Raw genomic sequence first — 19,183 nt, 5'->3', positions numbered from 1 at the left:
TGGCTGCTTTTCTCATAATATTTTTTTTTTGGTACCCGAAAAGTTACGGTTCTAGCATTTCCCCCCTTGTTATGTTAACCATTTTAGATGGGATTCTTTTATTATTATTATTATTTTAATTTTGTCTTTGTTTATTTTTGAAGGAGAGAGACAGTTTGAGTGGGGGAGGGGCAGAGAGAGAGAGAGAGAGGTAGGTAGAGGTAGAGGTAGAGGTAGAGGTAGACGTAGACACAGAATCTGAAGCAGGCTCCAGGCTCTGAGCCGTCAGCACAGAGCCCGAAGGGGGCTCGAACTCATAAATCTTGAGATCCTGACCTGAGCCTAAGTCGGCGCTCAACTGACTGAGCCACCCAGGCGCCCCTAGATGGGATTATTTCTGTCTTAATCAGTTCATTTTTACATCGTTTGACGTTTTCTTTTTTATTCAGGATTATAGGTGCCCTGAAATCCTAATGGGTCTTGTAGTAGGATTCTGTGGGGTTGTTTTGTTTTGTTTTGTTTTGGGGTTGTTGTTTTTTTAACTGTGTTTGCTTTTTAAGGTTTTTTTGTCTTTGCAGGCTGTTGTCAGGGTTGCCTCCCCCTGCTGTCAGGAGTGTACAAGTATGCAAGCTTCCTAGGTTAGAAAATTTGAATTTGTTTCTGGCTCAACCATCTTTCTGAACCTCAGTTTCTTCATCTGTAAAATACTTTGATTTCAGGCTTTCATCAGCTGTGGGCTTCAAAAATAAATAATCAGGTTTGTTAAAATTATGTGTAAAATTGGCTTTCAGTAATAACTCAGTGGTTCTATGAGTGATACATTACATTTATTGTGACTTTTTAAAGATCTTTCATTTTTGGTACTTGTTATTGTGGTCTTGCAGTATCAGTGGTCTCTGGGTAAGGTTTTTGTCCTTTTGATACTTTGCGTATTTTATCTTTTGTTATTTTTTTTTAAATATTTATTTATTTTGAGGGATGGGACACAGCATGAGTTGGGGAGGGGCAGAGAGATAGGTGAGAGAGAATCCCAGGCAGGCTTCATGCCATCAGCACAGAGCCAGATGTGGGGCTTGAACTCACGAAATCGTGAGATCATTACCTGAGTCGAGAGCAAGACTTGGATGCTTAACCAACTGACCACCCAGGCGCCCCACATTTTGTGTATTTTAAATAAGATTTTCTGTCAGGCAACTTACATTCTACATGCAAAGAAAAATTGGTGGTGTGAACGAGCTCTAGTAGTTAACAGAACACCATCAACAATTAATTCTTCCAGTGTTGCTCTTTTAAGAAACAGACGTTGATGTTTTCCCCTTATTTTTTTTACTAATAGGATATTTCAATAGAATTATAATTTGTTACTTAGTTTTAGTGTTCTAAGGTATTAAGGTGTCTAACTTGTCATGTATTAGGAATCCATAGATAATTAATTCAAGTGATTTGAAAAGTTTGTTGCAGATCTGCTACAGTGTGTTATTGCACATTTTTGGCTTTAATATTAGCACCAAGCTTTAGTTTTTAGATTTAGGTGTCAGTGGTTTTGCCCTAGTTTAATTCATATGCTATCTCTGTAAAAACTCTTTTTTTTTTATTTCCGTGGGGCAAATCTTGCATCTTGAAGTTTACTGCAGGCAGTATTGTAAATACTCAGAAAACGTCTGTAACTGGGACTGTACTTTCAGTACCAGGCAGGAAATCTTTTGTGGTGGCTTAAAATGATCACCAACTTCTTTGTAAAATGTAACTACGTCATACTTACTTATAAATATAGGCATCAATTTTTTTAATATAAAATGTTATTTTTAAAACATGATTCCTTAAGTCATTGACTTTTTTAAAATGAATGAAGCCTCTTTATGTATTAAGCTACTATTCATTGTATATAAACTTTAGTTTAAGATTTATTTGTAATTACGTCATTGCGTTATGGTCATAAGATAGAATTTAAAATTAAATAAGCTGTTATCTGGAATATCTGTGAATAAGCTAGTTTCTACAGTGAAGCTGTAAAGTACTTAACTAGAAAACTCTTGCTGTTTTCAACTTATGACCTTGAGCCAGTCACTTCAGCTCTCTAGTCATGTCAAATCCATAAAATCAGATTGGACCAGAGTAAGGTTCCTTCAAACTTCTAAAGTCTGTAATTTGTATAGGAATTACCAGATTGGCTAACATGTTGTTGTTATATGGTGTAGATATATTTCTGGAGGCAGTGGTATACATTTATCATTGTAAGAACTTAAATAATTGCAGGTACAGCATTAAGAATATTAGCAGAGATTTCCCAGTTAGTATATGCTTTTTTAGTTTGGTACTGACATAGCTGTACTATATTTTTATGGTCTCAGGTTGTATGTTTGGAAAGCATATAATATCCTATTTAACACTGAACTTGGCAACATTACAGCTTTTCTCTTTTTATGTTTTCTAAAGAATTTCAGAAGTGCCTATACACTGTTTATCATATTTCTACCAGCACAGTGATTTGTGACTGTCAAAGACACAAAGGGAGGGGGCACTATGGAAGATCACAGGTGCCTTTCCTGATGCCTCAGAATATTAACTTGTTTGTACTTAGTTTGCTAGCACTATGGTACTCATAAATGTATTAAAATGTTTTTGAAGCAATCTATTTTCATTTCTCCTTTGATCTCTGAACTACACAGGGTAAAGAGGCTAGTCTGAATGTCAGATTGCCTTTTTTGAAAGTAATCTATGAGATCTGCTATACTTGTAATTAGTTTAATGCAATATGCTTTTAGAAGTGGAAATCTTGTGGGAAAATTGTTACCTGTGTTATTAAACTTAAGCAGGTAAGAACTTTCCATCTTTATTTCTTAGTTCTGAACTGAAGATGCTCCTTGTGGATTCTGTTTTTTAAAAAATAAAAGAAACATTTTATTAGTAAAATGCAGCTCTGTTAGGCAGATTGAGGGAATAAGTTCTGTTTCAGTATGGAATAGATTCAGGGGATGGTTACTGGTAGGCTCTGGGAGAATTTACTGACTACAGATAGATATTAGCTATACTCCATGTGAGAAGCAGTACATTTGGGGGTACAGTACATTTGAAGCAGAACCTGGTTTTGCTCATGTCTTGATTAACTCATATTCTTTGCATTTGATAATGTAGTCCTGGGCCAGGCCCTATGCATGGTGTTGAAGATACAAGAGTTTTGAGTTCGAGGACTTTACAGACAAGTTTATGACAAGGAGAATAAGATTCAACAAAGGAGGATCATTTAAGTTTTAGAGAGTCAGGGTGAAGTTCCCAGGAAGGATACTCTGGGCTATTTGAATCTTGTAAGGACACAGGAATTAGCCAAGGGAATCAGAAAGGGCAAAGACCTGTTAATCTTATAGTTTTAAAAGATTTACTGTCTACCTTTTGAAGAGTTATTATTTTACTGACTCCCTTGTACTGTATGAAACTTACATTTTTTGAATGTCATAAAGTCACTGCATTATTTATTGCCTAATTGCAAATACCATGTCCTTTACCATATATATTTAGTGATTAGCTGCTTATGTCCTTGTCCTGCCCCTTTGCCCATCCTTCATGTTATGTTAAGATGGCTATCAAAATTGTTTTAGGTACGAAACTACAAGATTAAACTTTTTAACATATGAATTTGTAACTTCTCTGATATTTTTATGAACTATATTTGTTTCAGAAGTTTACACATCCTAGCATTTAATATTTTAAAATATTTACATGATATGTTATTGATATACAAAACTAAGATATTGTTGGTAAACATTTAAAACAACATTGTAATTCCCTCTGTTTAGAAAAAAGAATATACATAACATTTAAAAACTTATAGCTGCCAGGATTTTATCCATTTTTTATATGTTCTGATTTTTTTTCAGTAAGCCTGTCAACTTTATTGTTTAAAAGTATTTTCATTATGAAAAGAGTAGATGAGGTTTCTGAAGGAGTCAGGCAGGTGAAGTGACTTCAAGACGTCAAATAGATAATAAATGGTAACAGCTAATAGGCTATAGTTGGAGGCAGACCATGTTTATTGCTGTACAAGAATGGGACACGTTTTTGTTTTTCAAGAAAAATTAGTATCTGGATTTTATGGAAATAGCTGCAACTCTTTTGGGTTAAACAAATTTGCAACAAAGCAGGCTACTATTCTGAAAGCTTTCATTATATACTGTTAGGAAATTCATGAATTATTTTATTGAAAATTGCATAGACTTTGGGGCACCTGGGTGGCTCAGTCGGTTAAGCGTCTGACTTCAGCTCAGGTCACGATCTCACGGTCCACGAGTTCAAGCCCCGCGTTGGGCTCTGGGCTGATGGCTCAGAGCCTGGAGCCTGCTTCCGATTCTGTGTCTCCCTCTCTCTCTGCCCCTCCCCCATTCATGCTCTGTCTCTCTCTGTCTCAAAAATAAATAAACGTTAAAAAAAAAAATTAAAAAAAAAAAAAAGAAAATTGCATAGACTTGATTTTTCCCTGAATTGTATTTTTGATACCTCTCAGCATTGTTTTCCCTTTATTTTTTCTTGAAAAAATGAAAAGTTAATCAGATGTTTGTCTCATGTTAGATTTTAAGTATTATTGAGTAACACCAGGAAATCATAATTCTAGAGGAAATACTATGTATTATATTTCTGATTAGGTAAAATCTGATTTCAGTAATATTAGAGATATAGTGTTTAGCCATCTTTTTTGTCATCATTGTTCTCATTAGGTATATTTGTTCTTCATTAGCTATAACAGAAGAGCACTTATGTACTCAATATCTGTAGTGCTTTTAATAGTTTGCTGGCTTTCATCTTTCTTGAATTTAAGGCATATTTGATTTGTTAGTTTAGGAAAACTAATTTTAATCTATTTCTAAGAATGAAAAGTATCCTTATATGGTGTAACCTAAATATATAACCACTTACAGACATGTACATTATGACAACCTAATGTCCAACACAACTATTGAGTAAATTAAGAAATATTCATATGATAGACTATTACACTATGAAAATGCAATTTTTAAAAATATAACAGGGAACAAATGTTGAAGGAAAAAAGATACGTGTACACGCATTAACACATTTTCTTCATTCATTCATCAGTGGACACTTAGGTTGTTTCATGTCTTGGCTTTTGTAAATAATGCTGCATAATTTATAATCAGTGTCAATATTTTGGTGTAAATCTGATCTTCTTTCAGTTATGTTGGGATGTAATTGACATAGTATATAAGTTTAAAATGTACAGCATATGACTTACATATATTGGAAAATGATTACCACAGTAAGTTTTGTTAACATCTATCATCTGATATAGATGCAAGAAAAACCTTTTTTTTTCCTGTGATGAGAATTTTAAGGGTTAGTTCTCTTAGTAGCTTTCTAATATACCATATAGCAGTAAGTTAACTGTAGCCATCATGTTTTTCATTACATCCCCAGTATTACAACTGGAAGTTTGCATCTTTCTATCTTCATTCAGTTCCCCCACCCCCTTTCCCCCAGCTCTGGTAACTAGAAATCTGGTTTGTTTTTCCATGAGTTTGGGCAGGGTGTGTGTGTATGCATACATTTTTAAATTTACCTTTTTTTCCCTTAGAGTCTACATGTAAGTGAGATCCTACAGTGTTTGTCTTTCTCTGTCTGACTGACTTCATTTAGCTTAATGTATCTAGGTCCATCCACGTTGTTGCAAATTGCAAGATTTCCTTTTTTTTTTTTTTAAATGGATGAATAGTATTCCATTGTATATGTACATTTTATATATATATATATATATATTTTTTTTAATGTTTATTTTGAGAGAGAGAAAGAGAGTGCGCATGCACTGAGTGTGGAGGGACAGAGAGAGAGGGAGACACAGAATCTGATACCAACTCCAGGCTCTGAGCTGTCAGCACAGAGCCTGACGTGGAGCTTGAACTCACAGACTGCAAGATCATGACCTGAGCCAAAGTTGGATGCTTAACCAACTGAGCCACCTAGGCGCCCCTCATTTCCTTTTTTTGATGTACATCTGTTATGTGTAAAATTGGGATCTTTACTAACTTGCTTTTTTCACCTGATACATTATGTATATCCTCTCATTCATGAGTAGTCGTTGATAATTTTTCTCTTTCCACATACGTTCATGTGGTATAAAATTGGAAAGGTAGAGAAGGTTGGTTGAACAGTAAAAAAATCTTACCCATCTTCCCCAGCTACCTATTTCCTCTCCCACCAATAGCCTCTGTATTAGACAAGCAAACATATATATATTTTTTTACTTTTCTGAAAAATACACAAAGAAAGCATTCCAAACATATCTCTGTATTTTTTTTTTTTTTTAACGTTTATTTATTTTTGAGACAGAGAGAGACAGCGTGAACGGGGGAGGGTCAGAGAGAGGGAGACACAGAATCCGAAACAGGCTCCAGGCTCCGAGCTGTCAGCACAGAGCCCGACGCGGGGCTTGAACTCACAGACCGTGAGATCATGACCTGAGCCGAAGTCGGCCACTCAACTGACTGAGCCACCCAGGCGCCCCTGTATTTTTTTTTTTTTAAGTCAACAAAATGTCTTGGAGAGAAAAGTACATAAACTGCTTCCTCATTCTTTTTTATAGCCTTGTACATTGTATGGATATAATATGATTTATGTAATCTACTCTCTGGACATTTAGATTTACAGCCTCTTAACTTCTGAAACAATGGCTGCCTTGAACAACTTTATATGAACTTTATTTTGCAAATGTGTGGGATATGTATAAAATAAATTTCTAAAGTGGGTTACTGAGTCGGAGTGTATTCAGTGCACTTGTAATATTGTATGTTGTCAAACTGGCAAAGGATTGTATCCATTTACCCCTTTACTATTGGCAACAATGTACGAGAAGGTCAATATTGTTTATTTTTGTTAGTCTGGTAGGTGAAAAAAGTTATTTTAACCTGTAAGAAGATTTCCTATGGCTAGATGAATACGATTCATTTCATGAATCATTTATTTAACCAATTTTTTTTCTTTTCTATGTTTTATTTATTTTTGAGAGAGAGGGAAACACAGATTCTGAAGCAGGCTCCAGGCTCTGAGCTGTCAGCATAGAGCCCAACGAGGGGCTTGAACCCAGGAGTCCTGAGATCATGACCCGAGCCGAGGCTGAAGTTGGACGCTGAGCCACCCAGATGCCCCCCAATTTCTTTTTTTTTAATGTTTATTTATTTAAAATTTTTTAATGTTTTTATTTATTTTTGAGACAGAGAGAGACAGAGCATGAGCAGGGGAGGGGCAGAGAGAGAGGGAGACACAGAATCCGAAGCAGGCTCCAGGCTCTGAGCTGTCAGCACAGAGCCTGATGTGAGGCTCAAACTCACGAACCAGGAGTGCATGACCTGAGTCAAAGTCAGACGCTTAACAGACTGAGCCACCCAGGCGCCCCAGTGTTTATTTATTTTAGAGAGTGCAGGAGTGTGCCTGAGTGTGGGAGGGGCAGAGAGAGAGAAGGATAGAGGATCCCAAGTGGGCTGTGTGCTGACAGCAGAGCACCTGACATGCCGGAACACACAAACCGTGAGATCATGACCTGAGCCAAAGTCGGACATCTAACCAACTGAGCCACTCAGGCGCCCCCTACCCATTTTGTATTACCGTACAACTTGTTTGTTTTTTATTTTACCATTGCAAAAAGCACTTCAATGACCACATATGAATTTTTTTTAAGGGAAAAGGTAGTTTGGGGGGGGGGGTTAGTTTTTTTGTTTTTTTTTTTTTAGTAAACATGGGCTTGAACTCACAACCCCAAGATCAAGAGTCGCGTGCACTTCTGACTGAGCCAGCCAGGTGCTCTGAATTTTTTTATACTTAGAATCCTTTTAACCATACAGTATTGGTATCTTTTTTCATTTAACATTTTTTCCATGTTATATTTTTAAAAATTGCATTTTCATAGGCAGTATAATAGTCTATCATATGAATATTTCTTAATTTATTCAACAGTTGTGCTGGACATTAGGTTGTTTTTAATTATTATTAAACCGAAATCAATAATATTTCATTTAAAATGGTTACCTTCACAGAGATGCCAAGATACTGATTACTAAAGTGTTAAAGGTTACAATGAATGTGAGTATATTCAAAGTTGTTGGTCTGTAATGCCAAGTTGCTTAGCAAAATCATTTGTGTAGTTTATATTTTTAATTTTACTTTTTTAAAATTATGTTTCCTTGTGTGGTTTTTGTGCTTTTAATTGTTTGCTGTGTGGACCCTGTGGTATTAGTTCCCAAAGGTGGGGGCAGAAGGACAGTGAGAGAGGTTTTTTGGTTGTCAGGTGTGCTGATACAAATAGGGCCACAGGTGATTAATATTCTTGCAGTGAGTTAGGATGGTCGTAGTCAGTGAAGAATTGTCCTAGTGCCCCCATTCCTAAGCACTGTTCTATAGTAAAAAGTTAACATGTTTGTTGAAAATATCTCCCCCTTTTTTTAATTTTTTTTAATTTTCTTCTGACAAATAGAAATAATAAATTTTTTTCATGAAGTCAAATCTATTTATCTTCATTATTTATTTCATTGTTCACGAACCTGAGAAATTATTTAATATCCAGCGTTTAGATAAATATTCACATGTATCATTCCTAGTTTCCATGGGGTGAGGGGCACACAGTTTTGTGAAAAAGAAAAGTAATTTCCCAAGATCTTCTAGAGTTAAATGCAAACAACAGTAATAATCATGGAAGTAAGACACTTAAAAAATACATGAATACTTTGAGTGGTCTTTTGAAGAGTTTCTTTTACAGGTCTCTATTGTAGAAAACTTGGAAAATGAAGAGGCTGAGAAAACCATATGTGACCCTTTCATTTAAGGATAGGCTGTTAGTATTATCGTGTATTTCCTACTGTTTTATTTTATTATACAGATATATTTTTTTATTTAAAAATTTTTTTATTTTAAATTGGGAAACTACATGAATATATTCTCACTGCAAAAATTCAAGTCTCACATTTAAAGCTAAAGACTACTGGGGTGCCTGGGTGGCTCAGTCGGTTGGGCGTCCGACTTCGGCTCAGGTCATGATCTCAGGGTTTGTGAGTTCGAGCCCCGCGTCGGGCTCTGTGCTGACAGCTCAGAGCCTGGAGCCTGCTTCGGACTCTGTGTCTCCCTCTTTCTCTGCACCTCCCCCGCTCATGTTCTGTCTCTCCAGAAATAAACATTAAAAAAAGTAGTAAAGCTAAGGACTACCATTGACTTCCATTCCTACTCTTAGTCCCCTCTGATAGAGGACTGTCAATGTTGATATGTAACTCTTTATCTGTAGAAATAAGAGTATTATTTGAGGGTGTAGACAAAATACTTACATGCAACTTGCTTTCTTTTTCTTTTAAGCTAAGTAACAGGATTTTTGGATAGAGTATGTAGACTTTTTAAACTGCTAAGTAATATTTAATAGCGTTGTATACCAAAATTTATTTAGCTGTTCTCTCATTGTGGGACATTCTGGATGTTTCCTTTTGGGTGTTACAGTGTTGCAAGACAGCATTCTCACACATGCCTATCCTTTCATGTATATTCATTTATTTATTAAATACTGATTTCTTGCCATGGCCAAGCACTGTTTGAGGCAGTAGGAATTAAGAGAGCAAAATTGAAAAAGGTTTATCACATCACAGAGCTTATATTCTAGTAAGAAGAATAGGTATAAAAACTTGAATTTATAATAAAATATCAATTAGCAGTAAATACTTCGAAGAAAAATACGACAAGTAAGGGGATATAAAGTGTTGGAGGACAAGGGCTGCACCTTTGAATATACTGGTCAGTGATGGTTTCCATGTGGAGGGGATGCTTGAGCAGTGATTTAAGTGAAGTGAGGGAATGAACAAGGGGAAGATCTGGGGTAAGAGCATCCCACACAGAGGAAACAACAAGTGTGAAAGACCTGATGAAGGGCTAGGCCTTGGGATGTTTGAAGAACAGCTGGAACACATGTGTCTAAGGAGAAGAAGAATGTTAGATGAAGTCATGGAGGTCATTAGCTAAAATATTTACATCTGTGCTGTCTAGTGTAGCAGTAGCTATGAGCCACATGCAGTTATTGAGTTCTTGAAACATGACTTTCTGAATTGATAAGCACTGGATTTCTAAGACTCACTACCCAAAAAAGAATGAAATAGCTCATTAATAACATTTTTATGTCAATTATATGTTGAAGTAGTATTTTGGACATAGTTGAATAAAATACATTATTTGACCTGTTTTTGTTTTTTTTTTAATGTGGCTACTACAAATTTAAAACTTATGTATGTGACTCATGTTTCTATTGGACAGTGCTAGTTTAGGTTCTTGAAATGCATGGAAAGACATTTTGAATTTTTTTTTTTAAGTTTATTTTTAGAGGGACATAGCACGTGTTGGGAAGGGGCACAAAGAGAAGGAGGGGTAGAGAGAGAATCCCAAGCAAGCTCTGCATTGTCAGTGCAGTGCCCTATGCAGGGCTTGAACCCATGAAACTGTGAGATCATGACCTGAGCCAAAACCAGGAGTTGGACAGTTAACCCACTGAGCTACCCAAGCACCCCCATGGAAGGACATTTTTATTAAATGTGATAGATGTTAGAAAATATTAGGCAGGGGAATGAAGTGGTAAATGTACTTTTAAAGAATCATTCCACTTTGGTTATTCTAATGAGAATAGAAAATAGAGAACTAAGTAAAAGCAAGGAAAACCAATTAGGAGGCTATTGCAACATTCCAGATAAGAAATAATAATAATGGTAAAGATGGTGGGAGCATGTGGGATTTTTGGGGTTTTTTGGTTTTTTTGGGTTTTTTTTTAGAGGGCAAGTTGGGGAGAGGGGCAGAGAGAATCTTAAGGGCCTCAGCACGGAGCCCAACACAGGTCTCAATTCCACAATCCTGGGATCATGACTCGAGCTGAAATCAAGAGTCGATGCTCAATCCCCAGGTACTCCAGGATAATTTTTGAAGCTAAAATTCAGTCAGTGCCAAGCTGACTTCCTAATAGTTTGAATAATGGGCTGTGAAGGAAAGTGCAACCAAAGACGATGGACAGTAATAATATTTACTGAGTTCTGAGAGAACTGGGGATAAAGAAGTAAAGTTTTGTTCAGATATATTATTTTTAATAAAGTAAACTTTTTTTTTTTTAATTTTTTTTTTTCAACGTTTTTTATTTATTTTTGGGACAGAGAGAGACAGAGCACGAACGGGGGAGGGGCAGAGAGAGAGGGAGACACAGAATCGGAAACAGGCTCCAGGCTCCGAGCCATCAGCCCAGAGCCTGACGCGGGGCTCGAACTCACGGACCGCGAGATCGTGACCTGGCTGAAGTCGGACGCTTAACCGACTGCGCCACCCAGGCGCCCCTAATAAAGTAAACTTTTTATTGAAATGTAACATAGCATACCAAAAGCTACATAAAATGTAAGTGTAGCTCAATGTTTTCCCAAAGTGAATTCCCCTATGTAAACAGCCCTCAGAATAAACAAAACAAACACTATACTGGTAGCTCCCACTTGTGATCATAAAACTCCATAAATTAGTGGTGGTATTCATTGCAGTTTCGAGGTCCCAGAGCTATAGGATTTTTTACATTGTGCTCTAGAATTGAGAAACTTGGAAAATTATCAAAGGTGTGTCTAAAAGGTTAAGGGTGGGGCTTCTGGGTGGCTCAGTCGGTTAAGCATCAGACTTCAGGTCATGCATGATCTCATAGCTCGTGAGTTGGGGTCCCACATGCTTCTGATTCTGTGTCTCCCTTTCTCTGCCCCCAACCCCCAGCTCACATACACACACACACACACACACACACACACACACACACACACACACTCTCTCTCTCTCTCTCTCTCTCTCTCTCTCTCTCTCTCTCTCAAACATTTAAAAAAAAGTTAAAAAATAAAAGGCTAAGAGTAACTAGGGATTTTTCTGACCTGTCATAAATGATGCCTGGTTTTCCAACTGGGAGTTTGTTTTCAAGAATTCAGTACTGTATGTAGGAAATTAACTGTAATTATAAGCTATTTGGGGCAGTATTATCTATACCATAGTAATCATTTTGTAATAATAGAAATCTCCAACTGGGATATTGTGGTTAAACAAGTAGCTGTAGAAGTTTCTTTGGAGGAAAATAAATCATTAATATTTCTCTTCTCTTCCTCTACCCCCAAAAGTAGAGAAGAAGGCCTACAAAAATTATTTTGAAGATAAAGGATAATCAGGTACTAAGTAGTTTTTAAGATAAGATAGTTTCCTCAGATTTATGGATTCAACATACCCTCAATTTCAAGTGTGCAGGAATTGAAATTCTATACAAGTAAACACTTAATGCAACAAACTTGGCAAGATCCTAAAATTACTAAGTTTTTTTTGTTGTTTCATTGTTTTCAGGAAGTCTGTGTAGCCTACTGGAGGATTGAAAGTTTAGATTTTTTGCTTTGTTTCATGTGAAACAAATTCTAATATCTATTTTACCTGTTAGAAATAAAATTGAGAAGTCATGAGAAAATGGTATTTTCCCCCTTTCCCATACAGTAATGCCAAAAGTGAATATGCAACACTTGGGTTGAATTTTAATGCAATATAATCTATCTTTTGTGTAATTTAATCCCCGATTTATGTGTTTGGGGTCCGTAAAATTGATAAGGGATGTTGGTAGATATATAAACCTACATATGTGATGAAATTTTGTAGAGCTAAATAACAGGCACAAAGATGAGTGCCAGTAAAACGGAAATGTGAATGGAATAAAGGATTATATCAACGTTGTTCTGCTTTTACGCTACAGTTGTGCTATTATACAACAGTTTTCTAAAATGTTATCATTGGAGGAAAATGGGTAAAGTACACACTGTGTATTATTTCTTACAATCTACATTGAAGCTACCTAAAAATTGATAAAAGGAGGAATCTATTTAGGATGGAGGATATAGATTTTTCACAGCTTCACTGGACCTTTTGCAGAGCTACCAGCTTAGGATAATTTTCAGAAAAGCGTATACATTTCAATCTCTATTCTGAGCCGATGAAACTGTCATTTTTATAGTCCATAATTTTGGATGCTGTTTAAACTAAGTACCTTTGTTTCTTCTGCTCTTCACCTTAACCTGTCATTTCCCATCAGGAATCATGATTGAAACATCTAAGTCCTTCAGATAAATGCCTTAGCAAAAGAATGTTAAATAATAGCTATCTGCTATATAGATAAAAGTATTCACACAGAGTAGTATGTCACCTATTGGTATTTTTTGTCTACACTAGTATATCACTATAGGCTCTTGCTCATGATCAGAAAATAGCCTCATATGTAATGTGCTTTTACTCAGGAAGGAAACCTACTATATATTTCTATCATTAAAATATCCCACTTTCTTCCTTGATAACTTATTTTTGGTATTTTTTAGGAATTTGAATGTTTTTCTTTTTTAAACACCATTGTAATCAAAACTTTTGTTTTTGTTTCCAAGGAGCAAAAGGGTTGGATCAGTCTGTCCTTGATTTTTCTCTATTTAATCTTGTGGAGTTCACTCATCATACAGACAATACAATTTTCTGTTTGAGTGGCAATGTATGTTCAGTTGTTAAAATAAAAGTTTTATTATATTATGGCTAAGGCCTTTCTTTTATGTCTTTTCTATTTGCTTCACAAAATGCAATCTACTCCCCCCCCCCCCCCAAGAAAGAATCTATATTTTCATGGAAGTAAATATCAAAATAAGTTCAACTAAATTTCCAGTTTATGCTCCAGAATTTTTTCCCCAGAAATTCATAAAACATTTTTTTTGCTGTTTTGGTCTGTTTGCCTGAAACTGCATTTTATTCATAGATTGAAGTATTGGAGCCATGGGAATAAAGGTTCAGCGTCCTCGATGTTTTTTTGACATTGCCATTAATAATCAACCTGGTAAGAAAATTAGTATTCCTATATAACATTTATAAATGAATATTTAATATTTTAAATTGGTAAAGTATAAACCAGCTTCTTTCTTTTTCAGCTGGAAGAGTTGTCTTTGAATTATTTTCTGATGTGTGCCCCAAAACATGCGAGAACTTTCGTTGTCTTTGTACAGGTTTGTTGACATTTTCAGTTGCCCTGATGCTAGTCCCATTTGACTATGGTTTTAATTTTCTTATTTAACAGATTTTAGATTTCCCCATGCAGATTATGTACCATTGCCCAGGATGTGAAAGTAATTCTTAGAAATACTACTTAGTTGAGAGTGAGTGAGAGAGCACATAATTGGGGGAGAGGAGCAGAAGGAGAGGGAGAGGAAGAGAGAGAGAATCTTAAGCAGGCTCCATGCTCAGCACAGAGCTTGATGCAAGGCTCAATCCCATGACCCCCTGGGGTAATGACCTGAGCTGAAATCAAGTGTCGAATTCTCAACTGACTGAGTCACCTAGGTGCCCCTAGAAATACTACTTGCAATGGGCTTTTATCTGAGATTGATTTCTACATTTCTACACTCTCCAGAAAAACACTGGTGATTTTTAAATGAACTTAAAAAAAATTCACAATCTACATAGTTCAAGAGAGGTATATTTTACAGGGAAAAGCTTTCCTCATTAATTTTTCTTTAATACTGCCTGCTTGATTTTTTTCCTACTAAATGGCTTACTAATTTTTCTTCTCTGTAGGTGAAAAGGGGACAGGGAAATCAACTCAGAAACCATTACATTATAAGAGTTGTCTCTTTCACAGAGTTGTCAAGGATTTTATGGTTCAAGGTGGTGACTTCAGTGAAGGTAAGACTTTGAATCCCACAAAAGAAAATCATAATACTTTGTTAGGTATCATAGACCTTAAAGTTAGACAAGTCTCTAGAAGTACTCACAGACAAAAAGAAGGAGGCACATAGGAGATTTTACTTTTGATGCATGAATTAATTTCATAAATGTGCTTCTGAATTAAAAAACACTATTCATCTCGTAGTAATTTGTCAGTGTGTGTGTTTGGTTTTGTCAAAACTAGTAATCCTTAACTATAATATAGTTTTTACCTATACTTTTAAATTGTAAAAACACTGAAATTGTATTTTTAAAGACATTTTGGGAAAAAATCTAATTTTTGTTCAAAGATCTACATAATCACTAGAATCTGAGTGTTCTTTTTTCCACAAATCTTAATAGAGACTTTGTCACATTCTTAACTCTTGTATCATAGAGAAAAGAAAGTAATTTGGGATCTTGTCAGTATTGACTTTAATATCTTTTATGATTTGCTGTGAACCTTTGAGTATTTTTAATTCAAAGTCATTTAAGCACCTACTTTGTAAGAAGCATTTTGTTTAGGTGGCGCCTTCAAAGAGATTACTGTCTTGGGAGTTCAAGAGTCCATGTTTCTCATTCTTAGGGAATGGACGAGGAGGGGAATCTATTTATGGAGGATTTTTTGAAGGTAAAGATGTTTACATTTAAATTGTATTTTTAATGTTTTCTGTATTTCATTTTTCTCTATTGAATCAATAAGATTATTAAACAGTATACTAATATCCAACTACAGTCAGTGAATCCAAAAGTTAATCTTTTTGTGAAAAAATTTATATGATAGACTTTTTATAGAGGTAGGATTTTTTGTGTGTTTAGAACATTAATACATCATATTATTTGAAGGGTTTCAATGATCTATAATAAAGTCTTAGAATTATAGTGCTAGATTGGGCACTTCCACAGCTTAACCTTAATCTTTATTAAAACAGATTTAGCAATATTTCATACTAACAGTACTCACATGTTTAGTGGGTCCATTTTTCTGTGCATTTTTTTTATTTGTTTATTTTTTAAGTTTATTTATTTTGAGAGAGAAAGAGAGTGAGCATGAGCAGGGGAAGGACAGGGAGAGAGTAAGAGAAAGAGAATCCCAAGCCAGCGTGGAGCCTGATGCAAGGGCTTGAACCCAGAAACCGTGAGATCATGACCTGAGCCGAAACCATAAGTCAGATGCTTAACCAACTGAGCCACCCAGGCTCCCCTTCTGTGCACTTAAAAAAAAAAAATCCCTTTGATATTTTAAACTTTGGATAATGTTTTTCTCAAATTAAAATTTTCTCTCTGGAATTTTTTATTAATGTGAAGATTATTTGAAAGACTATAAACATGAATGTGGAAATAATTTCGTATTTCATATTTTTCACTTCAGGAATTCAGTAAAATTTTATTTCACTTTCTACTTGGGTGGTTCTCATATTTGAATCCAAGATTGGAAAGCAAGCTACTCTTTGCAATAAATGATGCTGTGGCAGAGATTAAGTTAATGAGTGCCTCTCTGTGCTTAAAATAACCATATGTGCTTTTTTGTGCTCAGAAAAGAAACAGAGGAAGTGTAAAAGAATCCTATCTGGTTTCTTTCTCTTCCTTTTTTAGGAACGTTTTATTTTTTTGTTTGAATAAGCAAAGAAAATTGTGTTGTCTTTTCCAAAATGATATAAAAGACAAGTAAATGCAAATGGAAAGAAAGGGGGGGTGATAATAGTATTTGAATTTATAGCAAGGGATTGAAAATTAGATGTTTTAATCTAAAAAGGTGGAAGAAGGAATTGGTTAATATTTGATTCTTCTTTTAACCTTTTATCTAAATTTTGTCTGGTGCTACAGAGCACATATGAAAATAAGATATGAAGAGTGAAAATGAAATTTTTTGGAGTTTATGCCTATAATATAACTGAAAACTTCGCTTCTCTGTAGATGAGAGTTTTGCTGTTAAACACAACAAAGAATTTCTCTTGTCTATGGCCAACAGAGGGAAGGACACAAACGGTTCACAGTTCTTCATGTAAGTATTTATGCTGTGATCATTTAAAATATCCCTTTTTTGGTGTGTCATTTCTCATTGATTGCTAATAAATAGGAGAGGGATCCATAATGGGGAAAATTTTTGAAGGAAGGGGAACAGTGAATTGTTGGAGAGAGTAAAATTGTTAAAAGTGAAATTGAACTGTACTGCTTAAGTTTCCAAATGATGAAGACTTGTCAAAACGACACAGGAGCCAGACTGAAGGGGTAAGGTTCCCCCTGGCCAGATTAGGAAAATTTGAGCATCAAAATAAATAATGATAGTATCAGATTATTAAATAAAATAGAAATCCAGCAGCCCGTACAGGTATAAATAATAAACGAATAAATAACAAGGGAGAAGACAAAGCTGTTTCTTAGTAGAATGTCAGCTAATAAATTTAAAAGGAATGATAGAAAAGTCACCATTTTGTAGTCATCTCCATAATGACTGATTGAGGAAAGAATTATCTATTTAGAGCACAAATTTAATAATAAGAATATTTGCAGAGTATCTCTTTATAAATTACTTGTTTACAAAGAATGAAATGCAGTTGATTCTCATTATTCAAAGATTCTATATTTGTGAATTTGCGTACTTACTAAAAATTATTTATAGCTCCAAAGTGGGTACTGCTAATGCTTCCAATTCTGAACCCCAAAAAGTTTTGGGCAGGACTCTTCAACAGTGCATATTTTTTATCACGTCCTATCGGTACAGATTTGCTCTCCTCCTCAATAGACTCTCCTTGTCTCAGAAGAACTTAATCTGTAAGCACCATATGGCTTATTCCAGTGATTTACTCTTCCATATTTGTAATTCCCGTCTTCAATAGTGAAAAACCTGGCTCCCATTATCTTCAGAATTTCTACCCATTTGCTGAATTCTATTTAAAAACTTGCTATTCTATTCTATGAAAAGTAACCTACTAACTAGAGTTGCTATTTACTTATAGTTATTTTTGTTTTTAGACCGAGGGTATGTAGTTAAAATACTGTGTTTAAAAGTGGCTCAGATTAGTGCCTTTTGGTGTGAATTTTGTGTGGTTTTGGTGTGAATTTTGTGTGGTTTTGTGGCTCAAAATATGTTAGGTTGATTTGTGTATGATTATATTTTGTTCTCTCACCATGATTAGTTTTAGTTTTTTTTTTTTTTTAAGTTTATAAAACGTGATTCAAAAAGAATACCTCTTAAGTATCGCTCCCACCTAACTTTTCACTCCATTGCCATTCCCCATTTTTTCATCCCATTCCCATCCATCCATATTAGTAACCAAACCTTATTAGTTTCTGGCTTATCTTCCTCTATTTCTTTTTACAAAAATAAGCACAGATACATATATATTTTTTTTATTTTCCTTTTTTTCTTACACAACAGATAGCATACTATATACAGTGTTTTTTGTTCGTTTCACTTAGCCATATATCCTGGAAATCACTCCATATCAGTTCATAGAGATCCTTTTCATTTATCTTGCAGCTGCATATTACTCTAGTGTGTGAATAGACTCTAGTTCATTCAACTAATTGCCTTTTTAAGGCAATTAATTGTCTTTCTGATTTTTTTTTTTTTTTTTTTAATTTATTTTTGGGACAGAGAGAGACAGAGCATGAACGGGGGAGGGGCAGAGAGAGGGAGACACAGAATCGGAAACAGGCTCCAGGCTCCGAGCCATCAGCCCAGAGCCTGACGCGGGGCTCGAACTCACGGACCGCGAGATCGTGACCTGGCTGAAGTCGGACGCTTAACCGACTGCGCCACCCAGGCGCCCCTGATTTTTTAAATAAAAACAATTTATATCATGTTGGTCGTAGAAAAATAAGAACACAGATAAATAGAAGAAAAAATTCCTGTCCCCAGAATGTCTTTCTCTGCAATAAAAATGTAACCTAAATGTTGCATATACTCTATAAACAACTTTGGATACAATATAAATCTCTGCACATAGCTAAGTATTAATATTTTGATAGCTATACGTGAATCCATTGGTTGAATGTACTATGCTTTATTTGTCTAATTTTTTTTTAAGTTTATTTATTTATTCTGGGAGAGACCAAGAGAGTGAGCATGCAGGGGAGGGACAGAGAGAGGGAGAGAGAATCCCGAGCAGGCTCTGCAGGATCAGTGCAGAGCCTGATGCAGGACTTGAACCTACAAAACCGTGAGATCATGACCTAAGCTGAAATCAAGAGTTGGATGCTTAACTGACTGAGCCACCGAGGACCCTCTTTATTTATCTAAATTTTGAACATTTGGCTTGCTTCCTGGTTTTCAAACTGCTGCAGTGAACATTGTTGTACCTATTGTTTGAAGCATTTTTAACTATTTTACATAAGTTGCTAGAAGTTTACTAGTGAAATGTTTACATATTTTTAAGTCTTTCTATATATATATATTGCTATATAATGTACTCTAGTGTCAACAGTATAGTATGCAAGTTCCAGTGTCACCAGATCC

The 19,183-nt window shown here is 35.4% G+C and overlaps 1 protein-coding gene across 4 annotated transcripts in view; it reads left to right on the top strand.

Annotated features, from left to right (window-relative positions):
• Positions 1–19,183, top strand: part of PPIG (peptidylprolyl isomerase G) — a 45,827-nt gene that overhangs the window by 1,327 nt on the left and 25,317 nt on the right. For 2 of the 4 annotated variants that reach the window (XM_019458943.2, XM_019458947.2), the window contains exons 2-7: positions 558–617; positions 13,781–13,858; positions 13,950–14,024; positions 14,593–14,700; positions 15,308–15,352; positions 16,639–16,726. In XM_019458943.2, the coding sequence (XP_019314488.2) occupies positions 13,798–13,858; positions 13,950–14,024; positions 14,593–14,700; positions 15,308–15,352; positions 16,639–16,726 (377 nt within the window). In that variant the 5' untranslated portion in view covers positions 558–617; positions 13,781–13,797. The remainder of the gene's footprint in view (positions 1–557; positions 618–13,780; positions 13,859–13,949; positions 14,025–14,592; positions 14,701–15,307; positions 15,353–16,638; positions 16,727–19,183) is intronic. The other 2 variants (XM_019458926.2, XM_019458934.2) reach the window with 1 other exon arrangement.

This window comes from Panthera pardus, unplaced genomic scaffold (genome assembly GCF_024362965.1).
Source record: "Panthera pardus isolate Hobbes unplaced genomic scaffold, ASM2436296v1 HiC_scaffold_10, whole genome shotgun sequence".
Lineage (NCBI taxonomy): Eukaryota > Metazoa > Chordata > Mammalia > Carnivora > Felidae > Panthera > Panthera pardus.
This window is presented reverse-complemented; position numbering and strand designations above follow the sequence as displayed.